Source organism: Narcine bancroftii, chromosome 3 (assembly GCF_036971445.1).
Source record: "Narcine bancroftii isolate sNarBan1 chromosome 3, sNarBan1.hap1, whole genome shotgun sequence".
Lineage (NCBI taxonomy): Eukaryota > Metazoa > Chordata > Chondrichthyes > Torpediniformes > Narcinidae > Narcine > Narcine bancroftii.
The window spans coordinates 295,888,612-295,913,685 of record NC_091471.1 but is presented as its reverse complement, the minus strand read 5'-3'; the positions used below and the strand labels follow the sequence as shown (position 1 = coordinate 295,913,685).

The following is a 25,074-nucleotide window of genomic DNA, read 5'->3' as shown; positions in this document are numbered from 1 at the left end:
CAGGTACGTTATTAAAAAAAAATCACAGTGCAGGCCTTTCAGCCCATGATGTTGTGCTGATCTATATAAACCTACTCAACGATCTAAAGCTTCCCTTCTTCACATTCATAACCCTCTAGTTTTCTTATATCAATGTGCCTAAATCTTTCAAATGTCCCAATCGTAACACCACCCCTGGCAATGCATTCCGGACACCCACTACTCTGTGTAAAAATACTTAACCCTCATATCTCCCCTAAACTTTCATCCCCCCATCTTGTGAAAATATCCTCTGCTCTCGCCACAGGAAAAAGGTGCTGACGCTTCACCCTTCCGATGCCTCTCAATCTTGTATACCTCCACTAAGTCACCTCTCGTGCTTCTTTGCTCCAAAGAGAAAAGCCCTAACCCTGTTCACCTTACCTCATAAAACAAGTCTCCAATCCAGGCAACATCCTGGTAAATCTCCTCTAACCCCTCTCCAAAGCTTCCACATTCTTCCTGGTGTGAGGTGACCAAAACTGAACACAATATTCCAAGTGTGGTCTAACTAGAGTTTTATAGAGTTGCAATATTACCTTATGGCTCTTGAACTCAATCCCTTGTCTAATGGCAACCAGCGTATCATAAATCTTATTAATTCTCTCAACCTGCATGGCAACAGTTCCCTTGAATCCCAACCTGTAACTCACTCTCCAGGATCTGTATTTTCTACATAATGCCACCTCTTCAAAACTCCTTGAAGTACATTTCTAATTCATCTTCAGATACAGTGCCCTCCATAATGTTTGAGACAAAGATACTTTTTTTTTTCCTTTATTTGTCCCTGTACTCCAGTTTTAAATGTGTAATCAAACAATTCACATGTGATTAAAGTGTACATTCCAGATTTTATTCAAGGTTATGGTGTATATTTTGATTTGACCACGTACACATTACAGTGGAGGTCTTCCTTGGCCCACCAGTCCTTTTGCAATTATTGAGCTCACCAGTTCGCTCTTTCTTCTTAATGATGTCCCAAACTGTTGATTATGGTAATCCTAAAGTTTGGGCAATGTCTCTTACTGTTTTATTTTTTGTTTGTCAGCCTCAATGGTTTCTTTGACTCTCATTGGCCAATCTCTGGTCCTCATGCTGAAAATGGCAACTACAGACTCCAAAGATAGTCCAAAACTTAGAAGTAAACCTAATTCTCTTATACTTGCAATTAAACATACCTGAGTACTCACAAACACCTGTGAAGCCAAATGTCCCAAACATTATGAGGGGACTATGTATAAAAAATATTCTAATTTCTACATGGTCAAACCAAAATGTACGCAAGTAACCTTGAATAAAATCTGGAATGTGCACTTTAATCACATGAATTGTTTGATTACAAATTTTGTGGAGCACTGGGGCAAATAAAGGATAAAAGGTATCTTCGTCCCATACATTATGGAAGGCACTGAACGTTGGAATAATTGGTTTATAAGTATTCACTGATCAGCAACAAAAAAAATACAGAATGAGGCTGCTGAGCAAGACGGGAGCCCATTATATTACGGAAAGACACGAGCATGGATAGAGATTGGCTGGCCACCAGGAGGCAGAGAGTTGGGAGGGGGGTGGGGGGAGGGTTGAAAAAGAGGCCTTTTTTTGGTTGGCTGCCAGTGACAAGTGGTATTCCAGGGCTCAGTGTTGGTTCAAATGTTCTTTTTATTGATATATTAAAAATGTAATATACTTCAACTTTTGTCTACCGTTAAGCAAAAAGTCACCATGAGCATTGCCTACACCCATAACAATAGGAGAAAGAGAAGCAAAAGAGAGCCCTTCAGAGACACCAACTGTCCATGGATTTGCCTCCAGTGGCCCACATCCTCTAGAGCCCCACAAACTCCTGTTTAAACCATAGGCAACCCAAGCTCCAGATCCAAACCTCTGACATGATCAGGAAGCCTTCAGCCTGTGGCTCTTCAAGAGCCTTAGACCGTAAGATATAGGAGCAGAAGGCCACTCAGCCCATTGAGCCTGCTCAGCCCCACTCCCCTGCTTTCTCCCCTTAACCTTTGATACCCTGACTGTTCAGATACCCATCAATTTCTGCCTCAAGTACACCTCGCAACCTGACCTCCACAACTGCCTGCGACAGTAAATTCCAGAGGTTCATCACTCCCTGGCTCAAGAAATTCCTATTTTAAATGCTCTCTTGTCCTAGACTCCCCTACCATGAGAAACAACTTTGCAACATCTGTCCAGGACTTTGAACATTCAAGATGCTTTTACAAGGTCCTCCCTCATTCTTCTGAACTCCAAGGAGCACAGTCTGAGCTGTAAAATGTTCCTCTTTTGCTAATCCCTTCATTCCAGGAAGCATTCTTGTAACTACTCTCTGAACCCTCTCCAATGCCAGCACATTTTCTTTAATAAGGAGCCCAATACATATACCCGGCCTCACCAGTGCCTTATGAAATCTCAATATCACATCCCTGCTCTTGTGTCCTATTTCTCAAGATAGGAGTGTCAACATTGCATTCGCCTTTTCACCATCAACTCAAACATAACAACAATTACAGCACGGAAACAGGCCATTAGGCCCTTCTAGTCCGCACCGAACCAAACACCCCTTTCTAGTCTCACCTCCCTGCACAATGCCCATAACCCTCCATCTTCTTCTCATCCATATACCTGTCCAATCTTTTCTTAAATAATACAATTGACTCCGCCGCCACTATTTCTCCCGGAAGATCATTCCACACGGCTACCACTCTCTGAGTAAAGAAGTTCCCCCTCATGTTACCTCTAAACCTCTGCCCCTTAATTCTTAACTCATGTCCTCTTGTTTTAATCTTTCCTCCTCTTAACGGAAATAGTCTATCCACATCCACTCTGTCTATCCCTTTCATAATCTTAAATACTTCCATCAAATCCCCTCTCAACCTTCTACGCTCCAAAGAATAAAGACCTAATCTGTCCAATCTCTCCCTATACTCTAGATGCTTAAACCCAGGTAACATTCTAGTAAACCTTCTCTGCACTCTCTCCACTCTGTTTATATCCTTCCTATAATTAGGTGACCAGAATTGCACACAGAACTCCAAATTAGGCCGCACCAACGTCTTATACAATCTCAACATCACCTCCCAACTCCTATATTCCATGCAATGATTGATAAAGGCCAGCATACTAAAAGCCTTCTTCACCACCCTATTCACGTGAGTTTCTACCTTCAGGGAACGATGTACCGTTACTCCTAAATCTTTCTGCTCTTCTGTATTCCTCAATGCTCTCCCATTTACCACGTATGTCCTATTCTGATTCTTCTTACCAAAATGAAGCACCTTACACTTATCAGCATTAAATTCCATCTGCCATTTTTCAGCCCACTTTTCTAAGCAGCCCAAATCCCTCTGCAATCCTTGAAAACCTTCTTCATTATCCACTATTCCACCTATCTTAGTATCGTCTGCATATTTACTAATCCAATTCACCACCCCATCATCTAGATCATTAATGTATATAATGAACAACAATGGGCCCAATACAGATCCTTGAGGCACACCACTGGTCACCGGCCTCCAACCTGACAGACAATTATCCACTACCACTCTCTGGCCTCTCCCTTTCAGCCAATGTTCAATCCATTTGACTATCTTAAAATTTATACCTAAAGACTGCACCTTCCTAACTAACCTTCCATGTGGTACCTTATCGAAGGCCTTACTGAAGTCCATATAGACAACATCCACTGCGCTACCATCATCCACATTCCTAGTCACCTCTTCAAAAAATTCAATCAGATTGGTCAAACATGACTTTCCTCCCACAAATCCATGTTGAGTGCTCCTGATCAGACCCTGTCTATCCAGATGTTTATAAGTACTATCTCTAAGAATTTTCTCCATTAATTTACCTACCACAGACGTCAAACTTACAGGCCAATAGTTGCCAGGCTTCCTCCTTGAACCCTTTTTAAATAACGGAACCACATGCGCAATGCGCCAATCCTCCGGCACTATCCCCATATCTAATGACATTTGGAAAATTACCGCCAGAGCCTCTGCTATTTCCTCCTTCACTTCTCTCAATGTCCTGGGGAAGATCCCGTCTGGTCCCGGAGACTTATCCACCTAGAACATTCAAGGACAATACTGGCCCTTCAGCCCACATTGTTGTGCCGACCTACATAAACTTACTCAACAATCTAAACTTTCCACTCACATACCACCTTAAGCAATCCGTTATAACTAGGATGCCATAGATGCTCAGTGGTTAGTAAGGGATTACTTAAGGTGGTATGTGAGTGGAAAGAAAAAAGTTGAGAACCACTGATCTAAACCTTCCCTACTTCACACCCATAACTCATTTTTCTTGCACCTATATGACTATCTAAGTCTTTTAAATGTCCCTATTGTACCATTCTCCACCACCATTAATATATTCCAGGCTTCCACAACTCTGTAAAAAAAAAACCTACCCCTGATGTCCTCCTCCTCCTCCTCTGTCACCCTGGGCTATCGACCCTATGGTTCGGGGAGCTGGGAGAGAGGTGGTGTTGAGGCAAAGAACTGAGCAGTTGTTGTCCAAATGAATAGCTCAACAGTTAATACCAATGACCCGATATCAATGCTCATTGACCTTTTTCATTAGGATTTGAGCCTTGAATCTTGTGAATGCATTTCAGTGCATTGTGCACCTGTATGTTATAAATGTCCTGATCTACAAACAGCAGAAAAATACCAAAAGATTAATTCCAGATGTGTTCCGGTCACAGAGTTGTGGAGCAAGGCAGCTGCACTATTCGTTGCATCGCTGGACTGTTTGGAAACTCGCTGTTGAGACCAGAGGCAGGCAGAGCTGTGTTTTAATGCCACCATCCTCAACCCATGCTCTTTAACCACTTTCTCAAAAATATAAGATTTAAAAAAAAACCCCAAAATTACAGTTTTAAATGTGCAATTTACAAACCAGGCATCAGCAACAGCTGGAGGGAGCACACCTAGTTCACATTAACATTTAGACATAGAGCACAGCAACAGGCCCTTCTGCCCCATGATCCCATGCCGCCCAATTACTAATTAATTTAAAATTCCCATATATTTTGAATGGTGGGAAGAAACTAGAGCACCTGAGGATACCTCAAGCAGGTCACAGGGAGAGTGTACAAACTCCTACAGACAGTGCCAGACTAACTCTAGTCACTTGAGCTGTAATAGCATTACACTAACTGTGCCATTATAGCAATCATATATCATTGATTAGCTGGAACTCCCTCCAATAGCAGCAATTCCAGCCAGCATCTAATCAATGCTCGGACAGGAGAGCACAAGGACATTCAACCCCCTAAAGTTGACTGCAGAGTCCCAGGTGGTTAAAAAGTAGAGCCCACATCAAAATGACATTCAGGAAGTCCCTCCAGGAGGTTCCTGTGTAGATGTTAGCTTATGCCCAGCCACAAATGCCACATATTGCTGAATTTCCTGCTGGTCTTAGATTCCCAGAAGGGGCGCAACATGCCTGGAATTGGACCCAAGAACAGGTACCAGTACATTCCAGTCACACAAGATGCAAGTTCACTGGCAGGCGAAGCCAGAGAGCTCTGGTGTACACTTTGCACTTCACCTTGTAACTATTACAGTAACAAAGTGCTGGCAGACTCAGTGGGTTGGATAGCATCTGAGGAAGGTGATAGTCAACATTTTGGGGCTGAAACTCTTCAATAGGAACAACAAGAATTAGGTTTGGCCTGAAACATTGACTCCATTGCCTTCCACAGATGCTGCCTGAGTTCCTTCAGCAGTTTATATGTTGTTCCAGCCTGCCAGCACCTGCAGACTCCTTGCTGACAAATACAAATTTCAACTGGTCATCCCTGGTTTGGGATTCTCCAGAGGACAGGGGGAGCTGAGTGGGGTTCCTTCTGTCACTGTGTGACCTCACTCAATGCAATGTCTGACACAGATCGATGGAGGTAGTATCCCCAGCAATTCTGAAAAAACAGCTAGACCTGGTGAATTCACAGCTGGAACACATCTGGAGGAGCTGCTTCCTGGAGTGAGGTGAGGAACCCGACGTGGACAGGGAGCTCGAGAGTCCATGGTTGACTACTCCAACACTCGTGATCCAACAGGCATGGGCCAACCAGTCAGACACGTTCAAATGCCAGCCCTGCCACAACCCCAGAGAATGATCTGGTTTCAGAGACAGAAGTCGTGAGGATGAAGGAACCCAACCAGAGGAGGAACATGACCAGTTGCCTACAGACCCCACTCCCCTCTGGATTGGCCTGAGTCATTCAGCATAATGGGCAAGAAATGCCAGTCCCTACATGTAATTAATAAATTGCCTGAATCTAAAAACATTATAAAATCAACATTAAAAGGTTAGAGTGTTGGATTATGAAGAGCTGTAGCACAACCATCTGACACCAGCCACAAGCTCCCACCAAGAGAGGGGCTGCTCCCCCTTCCCCTGAAGGGCAGGCCTGCTGGATCAAGGAAGGATGGTTTCAGGGAGCTGTCAGCGCCCTTGGGTTTCTCCATCCTCTTAGTAATAGTGCAATGTCTGGAGGAGGAGGGTGCTCGGGAGACTGGCAGCACCAGAATGGGTCTGACTGGGCTGTAGCAGCCCAACACTCCCATAGCAGTCTGCAGCAACTACCTCTCCACCTGTCTAGACATCAGCTGGACGGAGCTGTCTCTCGCCCTCCACCAGGAAGATCTCCATTGCGCGCTTCAGCATGTGGACCCCCAGTCGTCGTCGCCGTCTCAGGGGCCACGTGCCCACCACTCCATAGTAATCGCCCCGCTTCTTGTTGGTCAACATCTGCAGGCCTGTGTGGGGAGAGAGGACAATTTGTGCTCAAAATGTGACCCAGGGACCCCCCCGCCCCACTTCACCATGGCTCCTGATGTCCTGCATGCACCATCCCTGCCCTCCAACAACTAATAGAGAAACCCACGCTTCCCACCAAACTAAATACTTCACTGAAAATAAAAGTACCTCTGAACAGAGTGACCCTTAACCTTAAAAAAAGACACAAATTGCCTGTCCCAGTCATGGTCCAGCCATTTGCAAGAAGCTCCCCATTAGTGGGACCCATCGTCTCTCCAAGGAAGAGTCTGACTGGTGACCCATGGAGCCAGGGCGGGTCGCATGAAGGCAGGGCATGCTCTGGCTGCAAGAATGAGGGTGGGGGGGGCGGGGTTCAGGAAAGCCCAGGGATGCCTGGGGTGGGGGTGGTGGTGGATTCAGGGTGGGGGATGCCTGGGGTGGGGGGAGTGGGCAGAGGCATGTGGAGGTGGCCACACAGGAATGAGTGCAAAGGAAAGGTGGATAGTCATAAGGAGGAATGGAGAAAGCTGGAAAGGGGTGGAACAGAAACAGCTCTGGCAATGTGGGAGACCTGACAAGCCAGCAGGAAGGGTAGCTCACTAGCAGTTAACAAGGAACTCTGGCTCCACCTCTCCAAGGAATCCAACTCTTCAGCAAAACTCTGAGGTGTGTCAATTCCCTTCAGTGCCTTAACCTTGGCGAGAGATAGCATGCCATCTCCCATGGCGTGGACACATCGGGCAGATGCCCCATCACAGCACATGCTCCACAGGGGATAGAGACAGGGAACTGGAGAGAGTTACAAAGACAGGGAGTGATGTGGGGACTGGAGGGGGGGGGGGGTGACTTATAGAGACAGGAGGCAAGTAGGGGACCAGAGGGGGGTGACAAAGACAGGGATGGGTGTCAGAGTGTGACAGAGACAGAGAAGGGTGTAGGGGACCAGAAAGGTTTACAGAGACAGGGAGGACAATAGCAGTTTCAATGAGCTGATATGTTTGAAGGTGTGTGCTGGAGAATTTTCCAGAACAGTACTGGACTGTCCCTGTTAAATAGAGGAACACCAACAGCCAACTCACCCAGAGCATCGACCATGCAAGCTTCCCGAGTGTACGCTTCAACCGGAATAACATTTTGGAAACAATGAAGAGAGATCACGCCTTGGCCACAGCTCCAGATGTCAAAGATGTGCTTCAGTTTGCCACTGAACTGTGAGGGAGGAGCAGGAAGGTAGATGTGTCAGGGTAGCAGGTACAAAACCCTTGGCTGTGTGAGTGATTGTCAGGGACTGAGCCCTCAATGCTGACTGATACTTCAAACCCTGCCCCATGGAATCAGTCTCACTGAAATACCTGGTAGTCCATGACCACCATTAATTCACAAAGGGAGAGGCCGTCCAGCACTGTGAGTCCATTTCTACCCAGTTGTTAGCAGCTGAGGCTGTCTCACCGGTCTTCAGGGAAGCAATATTGTTGTTCTAGCCCCACTATCTCACTCCACATGTGCCCAGGGGTGATGAGGGTAACAGTAACAGCTGAGAGCTTCAGGCTTGCAGCAACCACAGACTCACCCGAACCCTAACTCACACCCCTGTGGAGTGGAGCAGGTCACCGCTCACACTCCCTCCCCCATGATTCAGACTCTTCAGGACAAAGGTATATCAAAATCAAAAAACTGAAACAATTTCAGTATGGTTGCTTTCTCACTTACTTGCTGCTTCTCACGTTTGGTGCTAGTCAGCGCCTGGTAGAGGTGAGAGAATGGCCGTGAACGCTTGCCTTTCCCCACATAAAAGATGGAGCTGACAAACGTATGGAAGCACTCAGCAGAGGTCAGGGTGTGAGAGCGAGCAGGTAGGTTCTTTGTGACCCTATGGGAGGCGAGGAAGAAGACAAGGAGTTACGGTTGGCCAAAGCCTTTCCCCTCATCTGCTTAACTGTGCACAGACCCTATTTACTCACTGCTACACTCTCAGCCCTGATGCAGGGTCATCAAACAAACATAGACCATCACTCTGCCTCCATAGATGCTGCCTGACCTTCTGGGTTCTTCCAGCACTTGTTTCTGATTCTGGCTCCTGTAGGGTCTTGTGTCTTTGCCTCCAAATTTCATCCCTCAAATGCGTCCTGAGATTTAATCCTCCCTCGGAGCTCCAATTGGTCTCCCCGTGGCCATGCCAGTTTCCATCGGAGGCAGGGTTTTCTCTCACATCCCACAAATGTGTGGGTTGGTGGGTTAGCTGGTCCTAGTGTCAAGGTGAGGGGTCGGAGAATCAGAGGCAGCGTGACGGCGGTGAGAGGTGGAATGGGATGAACAGGATTGCTTTGGGAACTGGCATGGATTCAATGGGTTGAATGGCCTGCTGTGATTGGGAAACGCAAGAATTGGTGAACAAACTCTGTGAGGAAGAGCACTGGGAACCAGGGGTCTGAGTGGTCCTCCTATGGAGTGAAGAACCTTCATACTCTTTTGCCAGTACAGAGCACATTTCCCAACAACATCTGCAGCCAGGGGACCAGGAGGAAGTGGTCTCTGGCTCCAAACCCACCCCCACACTGGTCTAGCAACACCGATGGTGAAGCTGGAGTTGATCTGGAGAGGGCTGCGAAGCTATCTTGCCTATTGAATGTTTTTGTTGAAGTGACGGAGAAGGTTGATGATGGGAATGCGGCCTGTCACCTGCATGGATGTGGACTACTGCAGCCCCACAATACTGGTGAGTGGAATTCAAGGACATTGGCAGCACAGGGTTAAATGACAGTAATGATAAAGTTGTTTTCAGACAGGACCCCGGGTGGGGAGAGGGCTGGGCCTGCGCCAGGACCCCGGGACTTTCTGAATAAAGATGAATGATCATGGCATAGAATGTGAAAATTCTGAAGCTTGGAATTGTGGGGGACAGCGAGAGGAAGAGCTAGAAGCTGCAGGAAGATGTATGCCTTAACCCGTACAATGGCCTGAGTTTATGAAAGTACTGGGTAAAGTGCATGGAACCTGGATTCAGAAAAAGGCTAGTCTGTGGATGGAGGGGTGGGGTGAGGAGGCTATGGGGAAATCTGAACAAACTACAGCTGAAGCCTTGTGTGGGCACCGTCATCCACACCAGAGGGTGTGGAGAGGTTCACCAGGTCAGTGCCAGGAAGGAGGTCCAAGGTCAGAGTGGAGGAGATTGGGTCCTTCCCCCCTGGACAAACTATTTAAACTGAGGGCAGATCTGACTTGGATCTCACTCCCTTTAAGGGTGGGAGCAACAGCTCCAGATGTTTCATTTGTGAGCTTTTTAAAACTTTTTATCTGAAGTACAGAGGAACCACAGGACTTTACCTTGGGTCAAGTAGCAAGTAGTTGAAGCTGGATTTGACGAGACCTTCCCTCCACCTGCGCTTTGGGTCCGGCTGATCAAATTGCTGAACCAAGGCCATCTCATCTTGACTGCAGTCAGGGAACAGGAACTTGTCCAATGTCTGAGCCAGCTCAGGACTGTAGGCTGTGAACACAAAGTTGATGAGGTTTGTCTGTGTTGCCTTCTCATCCCCTGAAAACCCATAGAGTGGTACATCACCATTGTCCAATCTCCACGCACTATTGCTGTGCTGTCATTGAGGGCACCTTTAATCAGCCAAGGGGAAAGTGACTGCCTAGCCACCACATATAGCCTAAACCACAGGACCAAGTCACCTCACAATCAGCCATTGTGGAGAATTAACGAAGCAGGATCCACACCCAGTAGCCAGATAGTCACTGAACATCTCATCTTTGAGGATTTGGCCTGAGCAATGAAGACCTCACCTCTTCAAGTTGATTCTGTCCTTCACCCAAGGCGTGAGAGGGGGCTTGGACGGGGCAGCACCGTGAGTACAGTATAGCTGACTTGCAACAGAGATAGTTGTGTTCTCGATTCACACTGCGACTCAGCCTTCAGAAGATGTGCTCATCAGATCCGCTGAAGTGTGTGGGACCAGAGATAGAAAGGACAGTTGTGATACAAGAAGTAGGAGGAGAATCGAGTCTGCTTTGCCATTTGAATTGTCTCTCTCATCTCCATTCTCTTGCCTTCTCCCCATAACATTGCATTTACAAACTCAACCTGCAAGTTAACCTTCATGGAATTCTGCACTAGCATTCCCTAGTCCCTTGGGACCTCCCCTTTCTGAATTCTCTCCCATTTAGAAAATAGTCCACGCCTTTATTCCTTCTATCAAAGTGCATGACACACACTTATTCTCCCAACCTGTTCAAGACCCTCTACAGACTCCCTGCTTCCTCAACACCACTCCCCTCCACCCATCATCTGCAAACCCATCAATTCCATCATCTAAATTATTTACATGCAGCCTGAAAAGTAGCAGACACAACACTGACCCCTTCTCAACAGCTCTCTGAAAATCCATCGACTCTCCTTGTCCGTCCTGCTTATGACTTCCTCAAAGAATTCTAACTTGAGGGAGTCACGTGATGGAGTAGTGGCCGGACGGTGAACTCCAGCCCTCTAGAGAAAAGTCGGAAAAAACAAAGGAAAACACAAAGGCACAGAAATAAAAGTTAAAGAAAAGTGAGTATAAAGGTGGAAAGAAGATGGCGACAAAAAAAGAAAAATCGAAATCAACGGTAAGAAGAGAGGAAGAGAAGACAACGGAGGAAGAAGGAGAAGGCCTTACCTGTTTGAAGAGGCCCGCGGTGGAGAGAGAAACCCGCTCCCTCAGGTCGGTAGAAATTGGACTACAAAAATGGCTGGCTGAGCCGAGTAAAAGTGCGCAACCGCGCATGCAAAAAAACACACCTACGGGAGGGGGAACCAGCTGGGGAGTCGATCTCCACAGCCGGCAACGACAGCTGCAGAACACCTGCAGCAAGAAGAGAACACAGAAGACAATGGAAACAAGAAAGAAGAGGAGAAAAGGGCAACAAGGAAACAACAGATGGCCAACCCAGAGGAAGAAGAAGAGGAAGAGGAAGAGTACAGTGAAATAGAAGAAGAAGGGAAAGGCAAGACAAAGGATATACTTTCTCTTATTAAAGGATACATGGAGTCATTTAAAGAATGGCAAACATAGGAATTTAATGATTTAAGAAGAAGAATAAACAACACAGAAGAAAAAATGAATAAAATAGATATGACCTTAACAGAAATGGGAAAGAAAATGGACAAGATGGAAGAGTGGGAAGCAGCAGCAGAAATGGAGGTAGAAGACTTAAAAAAGAAATTAGAGGAATCTAATAAAAAAGCTATAGAGACACAAGAACTGTTAGCTCAGAAAATAGATATAATGGAAAACTATAACAGAAGAAATAACACAAAGATAGTGGGCCTTAAGGAAGATGAAGAAGGCAAGAATATGAGAGAGTTTATAAAAGATTGGATCCCTAGGATCCTAGGATGTCCAGAACTACAGCAAGAAATGGAAATAGAAAGGGCACATAGAGCATTGGCCTTTAAACCACAACCACAACAAAAACCAAGATCTATTTTAGTAAAATTCCTAAGATATACTACAAGAGAAAAGGTACTGGAGAAGACAATGGAAAAAGTAAGAGATGGCAACAAGCCACTAGAGTATAAAGGGCAAAAAATCTTCATTTTTCCAGATATAAGTTTTGAACTCCTAAAGAAGAGAAAGGAGTTCAATACAGCAAAGACGATTTTATGGAAGAAAGGGTATAAATTTATACTAAAGCATCCAGCGGTATTGAAAATATTTATTCCAGGACAACAAAACAGACTATTCTCGGATCCAGAAGAAGCACGAAAATTTGCAGAACAATTACAAAATAGACTGAGGGATGAAGACGGGTAATGAGAGTAAAAATGATCACGATTGATATGTATGTGGGTAAAGAGGTATAAGAGTGTATAGGTATAATGTGCGTACGTGAATGTATCTGTACTTAGAGGAAAATATAGATAGTATAGACAAGAATTAATAAGGGAAGGTAATGGAATAGAGAGAATAAGGAGGGAATTAAAAGAGTGACCTTTGTTACATATGAAAAGTGAAATCTTTTCTGGGGGGGCTGGGTGGGGGGGAATAGCGGTCACTGCAAAATCAGTTGACGCTTGCGAGTGAATTCGCAAACCCAAATGGAGAGGCATATTACCAACTGAGATCCTACTTGAAGGATAAATTAGGAAGCAATTTGAGTTTGCCAGAGGGAAGTAACCTTGAATATGTGATTACAGATACAATGTTAATCAAAAGATTTACAACAAATATGTATATTAAACTGCAAGAAAAGGAGAATGAGGAAACAAATGGTAAAACTAAACAAAAATGGGAACAAGATTTAAGTATAAAGATAAAAAAGGAAACATGGGAGAAATTATGTTCTGGAACGATGAGAAATACAATAAATACGAGGCTACGTATGATACAATATAACTGGTTACACAGTCTATACATTACACCGCAAAAGTTAAATAAATGGGACCCAACAGTATCTGATAGATGTTTTCGATGTAAAAAAGAAATGGGAACAACAATTCATGCAATCTGGACATGTGAGAAAGTAGAAAAATTTTGGGAAGATCTCAATCAGATATTAAATAAAATAACAGAAAACAAAATACCAAAGAATCCAGAGATCTTTCTCCTAAGTAACATAAAAAACAAAGAATTTGGAATTGATTTGGAGGATGCACAAAAAAGATTTGTAAGATAGCTCTAGCCGTAGCAAAAAAATGTATTATGTCAACCTGGAAATTGGAAGATAATTTGAAAATACAACAATGGTATATAGAAATGAATAAATGTATTCCATTAGAAAAAATAACATAGTTTAAGAAATAATATTGAAATATTCGAACAAATATGGGAGCCTTACATTAAATACAATAGCGAAAACCTACCGGGGACAACCATTACCTAAGTTGATGGAAGGAGAAGGAAAGAAAAGAATGGACTCAGTAGAATTTCTGGTGTATTTTTGTTGAATGACAACATTGTCTGACTGGTTTAATGTAACCTAGATTGTATACCTAAAATGGATGGGAGGAGGGTAGGGGGGTGGGAAGAAAAAGTCACTGTATATGTGTGAAAAAGAAAGTGTGTAGCATGGCTAATGTGATTTATGGTGTGAAAAATAAAAAATTTAAAAAAAAAGAATTCTAACTTGTTCGACAAGCAAGATCTCCCCTTAAAGAAACATGCTGACTTCAGTCCATTTTATCGTGTGCTTTTGAATATAGACTCTTCACCCTTACTCTGGAACCTTGCCGGCTACTGGAGTCAGGCTAACCGACCTATGGCCTGTTCCTCTCTCCCTACATTTGTTATTTTCAATTTCTCTTGAACCATTCTGACTCCAGCGATTCCTGAAAGATCACGAATAATGCCAATTAACCACAGCAACTTATTTAGGGTTAGATGGTCAAACTCTGCACTCACTTGGTGTGGGCTGCCTCTGGGGACGGCCTTCCTTCTGTATCCGATGCAGATGAAGCAGGTAAACACCTCGGGTGAGGTTGGTCACTGGTCCAGGGTCCTCTCCGAACTCCCGTAGCTGCTTCAGTATCTGCCTATTGGACAGGCGGTGGAGGCGAGGTGAAATGCTGGGGGGCTCGTTGCTCGGCCAGAGGTTCTCCTTCTCCTCAGGAGTCACTTTGCTGCTTTGATAGGTCTTCCAGTCGTAGATGATGGTCTCGTCATCGCTGGAAGCAGCCAGGTGTTGAAAGCTTGTGTCCTTGCAGGGATAACAGCATTCAATCAGGGCATGGCTACCCTCAGCATCAGTGTAAAGGAACTCCAGTGGTTCGCTCTCACCACAGCTGACAGGACGGTTACCAGGAGACACAGGCACAGGAGGGCGACTCAGGCAGCTCTGCCATTTCATATTGGACAGAAGACCCTTCAGAGGCTGCAGGGAATGGCTGATCCCTTTGCTGAGTGAAGCTTCCATTTGATTCTCTGACTGAGAGACATAACCCTTGAACCTGCCGTGTTCCAGCATATTGCACTTCTTGTCCTGAGCATTGATAACGGGTGCTAGGCTCAGGCACTGAGGAGATGGGCACTTAGGAGCACTGGGCAACTGCACAGCTTTATTTATCTTCCAACTCTCCAACACCTTCAGCTCTTCATGGGCTCTAGTTTCCACTGCTGGAACACAGGGTCTGTCCTCAGAGGTACCACTCGCTCTCTTCCCTGGAGGCAGCTCATTGACCAGCCTCTCTGCCTGGCTCCTCTCCGTTGGTTCTGGACTGCTGCCCACAGATCTCAGCTGGAGATTCTGGATACCACCCGCATCGTGTGACCTCAGCAACACATCCATTCCGCTCCTCTTGGGATTAGCTGTAACCAAGCAGATAGACCCCTGGTTCTGAACACATTTGGCCCAGTGACCATTACCATGAACAAAGGGGACTGTGTCAAAGACTGCATCATTTTCAGCTGATGAGCAAGTTGAGAGTGAGTGATCTTCATCCTTGCCATCCTGCAATACATTGGAGCAATCAGGAGTGAGGGTATCATCCTGTAGGTTGCGGACTCTTCTAATTCTAGTTGGCCGGGGAACACTCTGGTCAAAGAGCAAAGGGTCATGGATAGATGCAGAGTTGGCCAATCGGCTCTTGGTGCGCAGAGTAACGAAAGGCGACAACCTTTCCTCATTGGCCAAAGAGGGGCCTCCTTTGTAAGACTCCACGTCCTTGAATCTCTTTGCCAAACCAGAGCCACCTTCACCTTCCACTGTCGGGCCTTCCGATCCTTCTGGATCAGCTGGTGTCCTTCCTTCTGCCCCATGCCGCAGCTGCTCTACTTGGACAGATAAATACTCTGAATGCATCAAGGAACCTGGAAAACCCTTGGCTTTCACCGGAATTCTGATAGATTCGGGCTCTCTGATTGGCCGATTCTGCTCGGATCCACCTTCACCACCCATCAACACTCGGCGTTCCTTGCATAGACCGCAATTGGTGCAGGCTAGACCCCCATGCAAGTTCCCCTTGTTGCCTGGCTCAGCCAGAGTGCTGTACAGGCTGCCTGAGATACAGTGCTGTGTGGGTGAACTGTACATGGATTGTGAAACAGCTCCTGGCAAACAGTAGTCACCAGGACTTTCCTCAACAAAGCTTGCTTCCTCAAATGGAAGTGTCGGCATTGGCTCCCAGCCTTCCTGCGAGACACTGGATCTCAAAATGGGAGGGGGCAGCACCGAATTAACCCCACTTTGAGACCTTGAACAAGAACCACCCCAGAGTCTGTCTGAAGGAATCTGCATTGTGGAGGGAGAACCGTTGTCCGTTGGAGTCACTGGATCTTCCCGATCCTGTCGTGCCCAGCGCACACTGGTAACGCTTCCCACAGCACTGGCGAAAACCTCGGATCCACTTTCACAGCTATAGTAGGGGCTGTTCCCCAAGACAGAACCACCGCCCTCAGTCTGGGCACATTCAACCCTGACGCAGCCATCACCGTCTGGGACCTGGGTGCAGTGTTCACCAGCTTCAGAGGGAACTGCAATCATCTGATCTAATAACAAAGTCACATTTGCATGTGATAGCTCATAGATATGATCTGGGGAGGTCATAGTGATGCCGCTGGCCCTGTGCGGTCTTACTACAAGCTCAGAATCAAACAATCCTGTGTGCTGGGTATTTGATGGAGAAACACTGGCTTGGGATTGCTCTGTCAGAGCGCAGGTACAATCCAATTCAGAGATCCACTCACAGTCACCGGAGAGGTCACCGCCCTTCTTTTCATGTAAAACAGCTGACATTTGCTGTCCGCAGCCCTGTTTTGATGGGACTTGTTGGGTTCCAAGGTGAGGACTGGTTGAGGTACCTAACCTATGGTTCCCAGGAAGAGGGGCTCCTGTTGCAGATGGAGGTAGAAAGCTTTCATCATCAATTGAACTGCCCCGACTGTGGTTGCTGTCCAGACAGGATGGCGGAGCCCTAAGATCAAAACTCTCATCATCCTGGACGGTTAACTTTTGGTCTGCTGGTGCATGATCTCCCACAGTGACAGCGGCACAATGCAAACCACCCAAAGTCTGCTGTGTGATGTTAGACAGGACGCAGTAATCAAGCAGTTGTTCTGTAGCTTCACCCACAATGTTCTCTTCACTCTTATCTTCAGGAATGGTGGTGGGGTTGCGTGGACTCTGTACTTTTGTTGATTGTCCCCAGGACTGAGACCAGACCGATGTGACTTCTCCCAAACGATCATCATCTGAGCTGTTACTCAGTCCCTGCCCAGTTCCATTGGCATAAGATGCAAACACCCACCGACTATCTGTCAGGGACTGTTCTGCATGAGATTCTTCATGTTTTCCAGGGAGGCTGGAAGTCCTGTGGGAATCAGTGATCCCATACCTGGCCACATTGGTGAAGAAATGAAGACCACTGCTCACTCTCCGAAAGCCCACTGCAACAATCAAAGAATCAAAAGTTAGTAATTTCTTCTCTTCCGATGTGGTTTCCCCATTCCATTCCCAGATGCAAGGACTGGCCCTAGGAAACTGCACTCTGGCCTGGCCACCTCTGAAAGAGGAAAGCTGCTAAAACATATTTTCTGTATTGGACAAAGGTTCTGCAATATCTTTCCAGTCTCTAATTTAAACCTTCCCCATAAGATCTCCTTCTGCCTGGTTTTAATCCAAACTGTAAATACTTGGACCATAAATTCTTGGATTACTGATGCCTTGAACATTGAAGGTCACCCTTTAACCCAAATCCTCCTTCAAAACATAGTGGCAAGACAAGAACAGAGAATCATTCAAGAGCTCTTCCACAGAGCTAGCACATGCATGAGGGGCAGAAGAGCCTCCTGTGGTGTTTCTCCAGATTTCTATGGATTAAGCTGTGACAACATCCCAAGAGACTGCATGGAATAAAAAAAATCTCTGGGCTGAAGGGACGTTCTTGCTTCAGTATTAGCCACCCCTCTTTGTTTCCAACCTTTTCCAAAATCATCAGTTTTTGACAAATGTTGGAAACAAAGAAGGGGGCAACTAATACTCTCCAACCCTCTAATATGTTTGCAGATTAACCCTTGGGTGAAACCACTTTTTATTTATTGGGCAACACTCACTGTTCAACAGTGTTTAACCAATCGTAGACTTTATTCATACTCCAATGGGTTCAAGCAAATTAATCGTTAACATCTATAAACTCAACAGGCCAATCACTTTCACAGTTGCCTGTTCCATCTCCTACCCACCAATAGAAAGGTGTTATTCACCTGCCAGTGGGATTTAATGTGCAACTCCAGACCTGATGGAATCCCCTGGTGTAAACTTTTTATTAGCAAGAGTCAAGTCAGTGAAATCGGTTTCCATTTTCACTCAACATACAATGCCGGGTGGGGGAGACCTCAGGCAGGAACAGGGCCTCACAGGTTGATGACTTTGAGAAGTGACTGATCTAACCATTGACCTGAAAAAAAAACTTCATCTCTCTTTCCAGAGATACTGATAAGTGCTTCAGCTTTCCACTGCCTGCCATTTTTGCCTTTTAATGTTTTAGCATCAGTCACATTGTGTGCACAAGGACTGAAAGGCCCAAAACAGGTTTAATCTCTCAAGGGCACAGATTATCTTCCTCTGGAGTGGTGACTGTGTGGTTGACCTGTCAGTTCTTTCCAACAATGAAAGGGTTTGAGACAGTAGTTGCAGACATGCTGCTTCCACAAGTAGAGTCAGATGAGAACCTGGGCAAGGCAGTCACTAATACAGCCAGAGTGCAGCAGAAATTCTTCCTGAGAAAGGAGAGGATGTTAAAGTGTGGGGAGCAAACAGAGTGCAAATTAGACGTACACCGAAGTGGTAAACACAAGAAGTGAATAATATAGATAGTGTTTAAGATGAGGCCATATACTGCTCAGATGATACATATCATTGCTCTGATCATTCAGGGTGTGGAGGCCAATCCAATTGCTGCCCTGATCTGTGGCTTGAGAGCTGGTTCACAGAGCTTCATCCCATATCAATACCCAACCCACACCCCACCAAAAGCCCTTAGAACAGTTAGACTTTGACCATATTGCAATGCCAGGCAGTCTTCCTCTCTCTTCTCCTTGCAGTCAAAATAATCTTGTAGAATCCGGCAACATTTCACATTTCCATGCTGCCTGGCCAAATCCACAGCACTCAGTCCATCCTGGGAGGGGAGTGAAGAGAGAGAGTCAAGTGTGGAGACCAAACTGCTGTTATCTGCCCCCAAAGTATTTCCCAGAGCTCCCAATCACCCAGCTGCCTGATGCAGGATGCTGTGGGTACGCTGTACTGTGATCGGTTGGCACCAAGATCACGCAATGGGATTATAATGATCCTCAATTCCGGCTGCTGTTCCCTCTCTGGGGTCGGAGCACCAATTTCTGGACACTGTCAGCATGTGGGAACCAGAGGTCCCACCTTTGTCCAGAGGGAATGTTAAATTGAGGCATCATTATCCCCCCCCAAGTGGATGCAAAAGATCCTGTGGATTTTTCCTGGAGAATAGAATCCTGACTGATTCCTGCCTTGACCAACATCACAATTATCGGTCTCCATCTCCTTGCAGGAGGATACATAGGATATTAAATCACAGGTAAGAAGACTGCTGATTCCAGGCTGACCACTTAACATCATTTTCCTATCTCCCACCACATTTACATCCTTCAGATTTTTTCTCCTTCCCAATTATTTCCTGCACAGGTTGCTGTTGAACCTCCTTCCCAACCTTGTAAGGTCAGGCATCTCAGAACACAACTTGTGTCCTAACATCCCACTCCCGGACCTCCTCTCAGCTTCCATTGGACATTACCGAACTGCTGTTTCGGTAACAGAAATGTTTCCAGTGCAGTCAGGATTCAAAACCCTGCTTTCCTCACTGCAGATGAAAACAGCCAACAGCCAGGTTCTTGGCACCTGCCTTACTCACCACGTCCAACAGAGTGGGATCTGCTCCGTTTCTAAGCAGAAGTTTCACACACTTGATACATCCCCAGGAAGCAGCAACATGCAAAGGAGTGAGATCCTCAGCTGATCTATATAATGAGTAAATTCACACTGAGAAAATTTCAACAGCACACAACCATCTACAGATTTAGAGAAGGTCTATTATAACATAATTTCATGAACATCGCTTCTGTTTCATTAAATAACACTGGGGTACACTGCTGTTGGGGACAGGTCTGTTAATGTATAACACTGGGATACAGAATAGTGGGAATAGGTCTGTCAAGAGATAACATTGGTGTACAGTATTGGTGGGGGATGGATCTATCACTGTACAACACGTACAGTACTGGTGACTAGTGGGAACGGGTCTGTTACTATAACACTGAGGTACAATTCTGGTGGGGACAGGTCTGTCCCTATAACACTGGGGTACAGTACTGGTGGGGACAAGTCTGTCCCCATAACACTGGGGTACAGTACTGGTGGGGACAGGTCTGTCCCTATAATACTGGGGTACAGGTCTGTCCCTATAACACTTGGGTAGAGTAATGGTGGAAATGGATCTGTCACTGTATAACACTGGGGTACAGTAATGGTCAGGTCTGTTGGTTTTATATCCACCACTACAGACAAGGGAGTATCAGGTTTCTCTGCAGTGTGTTGAAGGCCTGTGGATGAAGTACCCGATCTCAGCATGAGGGTTTCACCTGATGTTGGGATCTGCACCGTGCTGCAGAAGGAGCTTTAAACAGCGGACGCCAGCTTCTGTGTCCTGCCCTGATGCAAGGTGCAGTGCTGCTATCCCATCTGGGAGGAGGAGGTCAGGATCCACCCCAACTTTCAACCACTTTTCCACGGATCTGAGAGATTGGAAAAACCAACACCCAGTTATTGCCAGAGACCAAGGCCAGTAGCTTGGAACCATAAGAACATAACAAAGGAGCAGGAGTAGGGCCAACAAGCCTGCTCCACCATTCAATGAGATCATGGGTGAAGATTGGCTGATCTGATGATTGGCTCATCTCCACCCTCCTGTCTTTACCCCATATCACTTAATTTCCCCTTTTATGATAAAATCTATCCAACCTTGTCTTAAATATTTTTACTGAGGTAGTCTCCACTGCTTCAATGGGCAGTCAATTCCACAGATTCACTAACCTCAGGAAAAGCAGTTCCTCTTCATCTCAGTCCTAAATCTATTACCCTGAATCTTGAGGCTATGCCCCCTAGTTCTTGTGTCCCCCACCCAAAATGGAAAATTAATGAACTTAGAGATATTGTCCATTGTTTGTCTTTTCTTAATAAATCCAGTTTCGTCAAGTTTTACTATTTTTGGTACACAGACAGCCAATCTGTTTGCTCTTAGTTTTGCTATTATCTGATTCCACCTGCATTGAATTCGGCCATTATTGAATGAAGATCTACCGGGACCAATGCCTGAAGAGGGCGCACAAAATCAGTGAACCGGTGCGGACTCGAAAGGCCAACATGGCCTGTTTCCGCTCCGTAAATGGTTATATGGTTATATCTATGCCTTTCATAATTTTATGTTTCTATAGGATCCCTTCTTATTCTTCTAAATTCCAGCGAGTACAGTCCCAGACGATTCAACCTCTCCTCACAGGCCAACCCCCTAATTTCTGGAATCAGCCCGGTGAACATTCTCTGCATGGTCTCCAAAGCCAGTACATCCTTCGTCAAATAAGGAGACCTGAACACCTTCAGCACAGCAGAATGCTGCAATCTCTTGCCATTTAAATAAAACTCTGATCTTCCATTTTTACTTCCAAAGTGGATAACCTCACATTTACCAATATTGTAACCCATCTGTCAGACCCTTGCCCACTCACTTGACCTATCTATCTCTCTGTATCCTCTGCACAATTTGCTTCTCCACTCAATTTAGCATCAACAGCAAACTTAGATACACTACACACAATCCCCGCTTCCAGCACCGATCCCCGCAGCACACCACTCACCAACCAGAAGAAAAACACCCTCATATCCCAACTCTCTGCTCTCTATTGGTTAACCAATCTTTTATCCATGCTATGTCTTTTATGTGGCATCTTATTGAATGCCTTCTGGAAATTCAGGTAAACAACAGGTTTCTGTTTGTTTTCCCTTTGCCTGCATTCAGAAGTGTGCATCCCTCAAGCACACCTTGCATGTAGCAGATTTCATATGGTAACAAATTCACCATGCAGGTGATCATCACAAGGCACTGAGCTAGATGTGGAGATCTGGCACCTGAAACTGGTTGACATGACACTGAAAGGAACAGGGGGTGGAGGGGTCTTCATCGAGGCAATGGAGGGTTCGGCTTCATTAGGGGGCTGAGGAAAAGGAGGACCTTGGAGTTGGGGATCATGGGGTTTAGGCAGTCAGAACTCAGAGAGGCCACAGCACAAGGGGCTTTGAAGACATTCTGGGCATGTTCAGGGTGGAGGTAATCCTGATGGAAGGGTCACAGAGGGCTTGCGTGCCAGGTTTCTCCTGTGCCCGGGGATGTGGCGGGGGAGGGTGACCCTCAACCAGTTATGGGGTCCTCCCCCTCACTTGGGGGGAAGGTACGTTATTTGTCCAGGGGTCAGGGATCGTCCCTCACCTGGGGGGGGGGGGGACCAGTTTCCACAGGTACACCTGTACCAAAATTAATGGGAGACTATTCAGCCCATTGAATAATTACTGGTTCTATGCAAGAGCAACCCAACTAGTCCTGCTCCTCTGCCCTCTCCACACATCTCTGCTGGATCTTTGGAGTCTAGCCCATCCATGAATGCCTGCTCCCACTTCCCTCCCATGCAACTCCCACCCCAGCCTCCAACCATTCACTACCTCAATCTTCCCTACCATACTTGCTGTTCCTTTTCCAATCACCCCTATTTTAGTTCCTCAGTTTTTGAGCCCTTCAACAGAAACTTCTTTCTGCATGCCCGATCCTATTCAACCTCACAGTCCCTCTGTACAAAGAGGACAACCCTAGTTTCTCCAGCCTGAGAGAACTTACCAGCATTTGGATAGCAGAATGTTTGGTAGTCAGAATTTATGTATGAAAGACCACAGTTTATGAATTTGATAGAGCCTTTGAAGAGGTAATGAGGATTGAGAAGGGTAGGGCAAATATCTATGGACTTTAGCAACGCCCTCCCTGATAAGGTTCTGCATGCAGGTTAGATCAATTGGGATCCACGGTGATCTCGCTCGTTGGTTTCAAAAAAATGCTTTGTGCAAGTTTGACAGGTCTAAAGTTATTCCCTAGGTCTGAAGTGAGAAGAGGATGGAGCTCCACAACACCAGACCATGGGCTGCTGGGGACTGGGTCACAAAAACCAGGCATCAGAACCAGGATTTGAGAGTGTGCTGAGGTAAGGAGGGCTCCTGAAGGGCCCTAGGTGCTGAAGTCTTCCTCATCACATCAGATGTTTGGATCTGGGCTCAGGCTGCCAATATGTGAACTGAACTAGTCTGTGCACCTGCAGGAGTGTTGTAAATGGATCCACAGTCCAATGACACTCGATGAGGGGGGTGGGGGGGGGAAGAGAATGAATCTCTTTTGCTTCTTTCTCTGACTGGAAGGGGTACCGGGTAATGCTAATGACGAATCTTTGCCTTATGGCAGACTAAAGGCAATTTCATGTAATATTACATGAGAATAAATTGTATTTGATTTGATTCAACAATTTCAATGGTGATGTAGATAACTTGATTAGTAAATTTTCAGATGGTACCAAAATTGATGGTGTAGTCAACAGTGAAGAAGAATATCTAAGTTTACAATAGGATCTAGGTCAATTGGACCAAGGAGCGGCAAAGAGAATTTAACTCTGACACATGTACTGTGTTGCACTTTGGTGAGTCAAACCAAGGCAGGATGCACATGGTGAATGACAGGCCCTGGAGAGAGATTTAGAACAGAGATACCTAGGGGTATAAGTGGATAGTGCCCTGAAAGTAGCGACTCAGGTGATCAAGGTGGTGAAGAAAGGTGTATAGACCACTGTCCTTCATTGGCCAGGGTACCAAGTACAAAAGTTTGTGTTCCCATGATTCAGTTGTACAAAATGATGGCAAGATCACACAAAAGTATTTTGTGACATTCTGCTCTCCCAGCTATAGGAAGGACATCAATGAATTGGAATGGGCACAAAGGAGATTCCTCAGGATGTTACTGGAATAGGAGTTATAGGTTGGGTCTTTACTTCCAAGAGTGTCAGAGGTCGACATTACAAAATCATGAGGAGTATCGATAAAGTGAATGCTCAGTATTATTCCCAGGGTTGGCAAATCCAGAACTAGAAAGCATGGGTTTAAGGCATGAGAGAAGACATTTAACCAGGACCTGTGGGGTGACAGTCACTGTATCTGGAACAAGCTGTCAGAGAAAGAACTGGGCAGGATTCTGACATTCAAAAGATAATTAGACAGATTTATGGATTGAATGGGATTGGAAGGACATGGACCGAATGCAGGCAAATGAAATTTGCCCAGGTCAGAATGGACAGGTTGGGCTGAAGGGCCTGTTCAGTGCTGTAAGGTTCTCCAAAGCCTTCACATCTTTCCTAAAGTTTGGGACTCAGAATGGGACATAATATCTTAAAGTGAGCTTGTCATGACTTCCATTTGGCTTGATTTATAAATTCTAGTTCTCCAAGTGCTTTCTTTAAAAATCTCAGAACAGAAGTGGAGCAGACAAATTTGGGGTGTTCTGTCTGCATCCCTTCCTAGTCTGAGGCAGGCATATTCTTCTCTAGGTGGGGATACCAAACCTTACACAACCTCACGGACTCGCTCTCGCCAGGCTCCAATGGAACTGGAATCAGCTCTCCTCTTGCACTCAGATCCTCCAGTAACTAAGGCCTCCCAACAGTTTGCTGAAACTAAGGCAAACTTTCAGGGAATGGATACCTTGGTCCCTCTGAACACCAAATAGAAATACCTCAACAAATACAGAGTACTTCACACAGACCCTTGGGCTATCCCACTCTGTGCAACAACCTTCCACCTCAGCCCCTGTCACGTCAATGCGATTTATTGTCATACACAAGCACAATGCACCCAGATTCCTACCTGCTGCAAGCAAACAGGAACACTGACTACAACAATTACAATTTAAGTTCACTCAAAAATCGAGAATTTAAAAGAGGACATATCAAGGATAGATAAATGTTCATAATTGCAGTTATGCAAGTGATGTTTCATTGTTGCACAGATCTTAAGGGAATTCCAGAGTATTTATACTCAGGGTAGTACAGGGAGGTGCAAGAGCCTGGGAGTGGTTGGGTTAAAACTGTTGTTGTCTATTTACATTGTCTGAAAAAAACTTCGTCCCTTAAAATGTCAGTGACTCATTTCTGATCAACCCCTTCCCGGTGGCCGGTGCAAACCGCTCCGGACGTCCTT

General features: G+C 45.7%; 1 protein-coding gene across 1 annotated transcript; it reads right to left on the bottom strand.

The window, feature by feature from the left end:
* Nucleotides 1-3,550: 3,550 nt before the first annotated feature.
* On the bottom strand, nucleotides 3,551-21,498 carry LOC138756842 (uncharacterized). Its single transcript, XM_069923233.1, has 9 exons — nucleotides 21,266-21,498; nucleotides 20,379-20,531; nucleotides 19,652-19,757; nucleotides 18,769-18,889; nucleotides 14,178-17,156; nucleotides 10,120-10,282; nucleotides 8,506-8,665; nucleotides 7,875-8,004; nucleotides 3,551-6,794 (listed from the first exon to the last, which is right to left on the bottom strand). The coding sequence occupies exons 1-9, from the start codon at nucleotides 21,496-21,498 to the stop codon at nucleotides 6,634-6,636; spliced, it is 4,206 nt and encodes a 1,401-aa protein (XP_069779334.1). The 3' UTR covers nucleotides 3,551-6,633.
* Nucleotides 21,499-25,074: the final 3,576 nt, after the last annotated feature.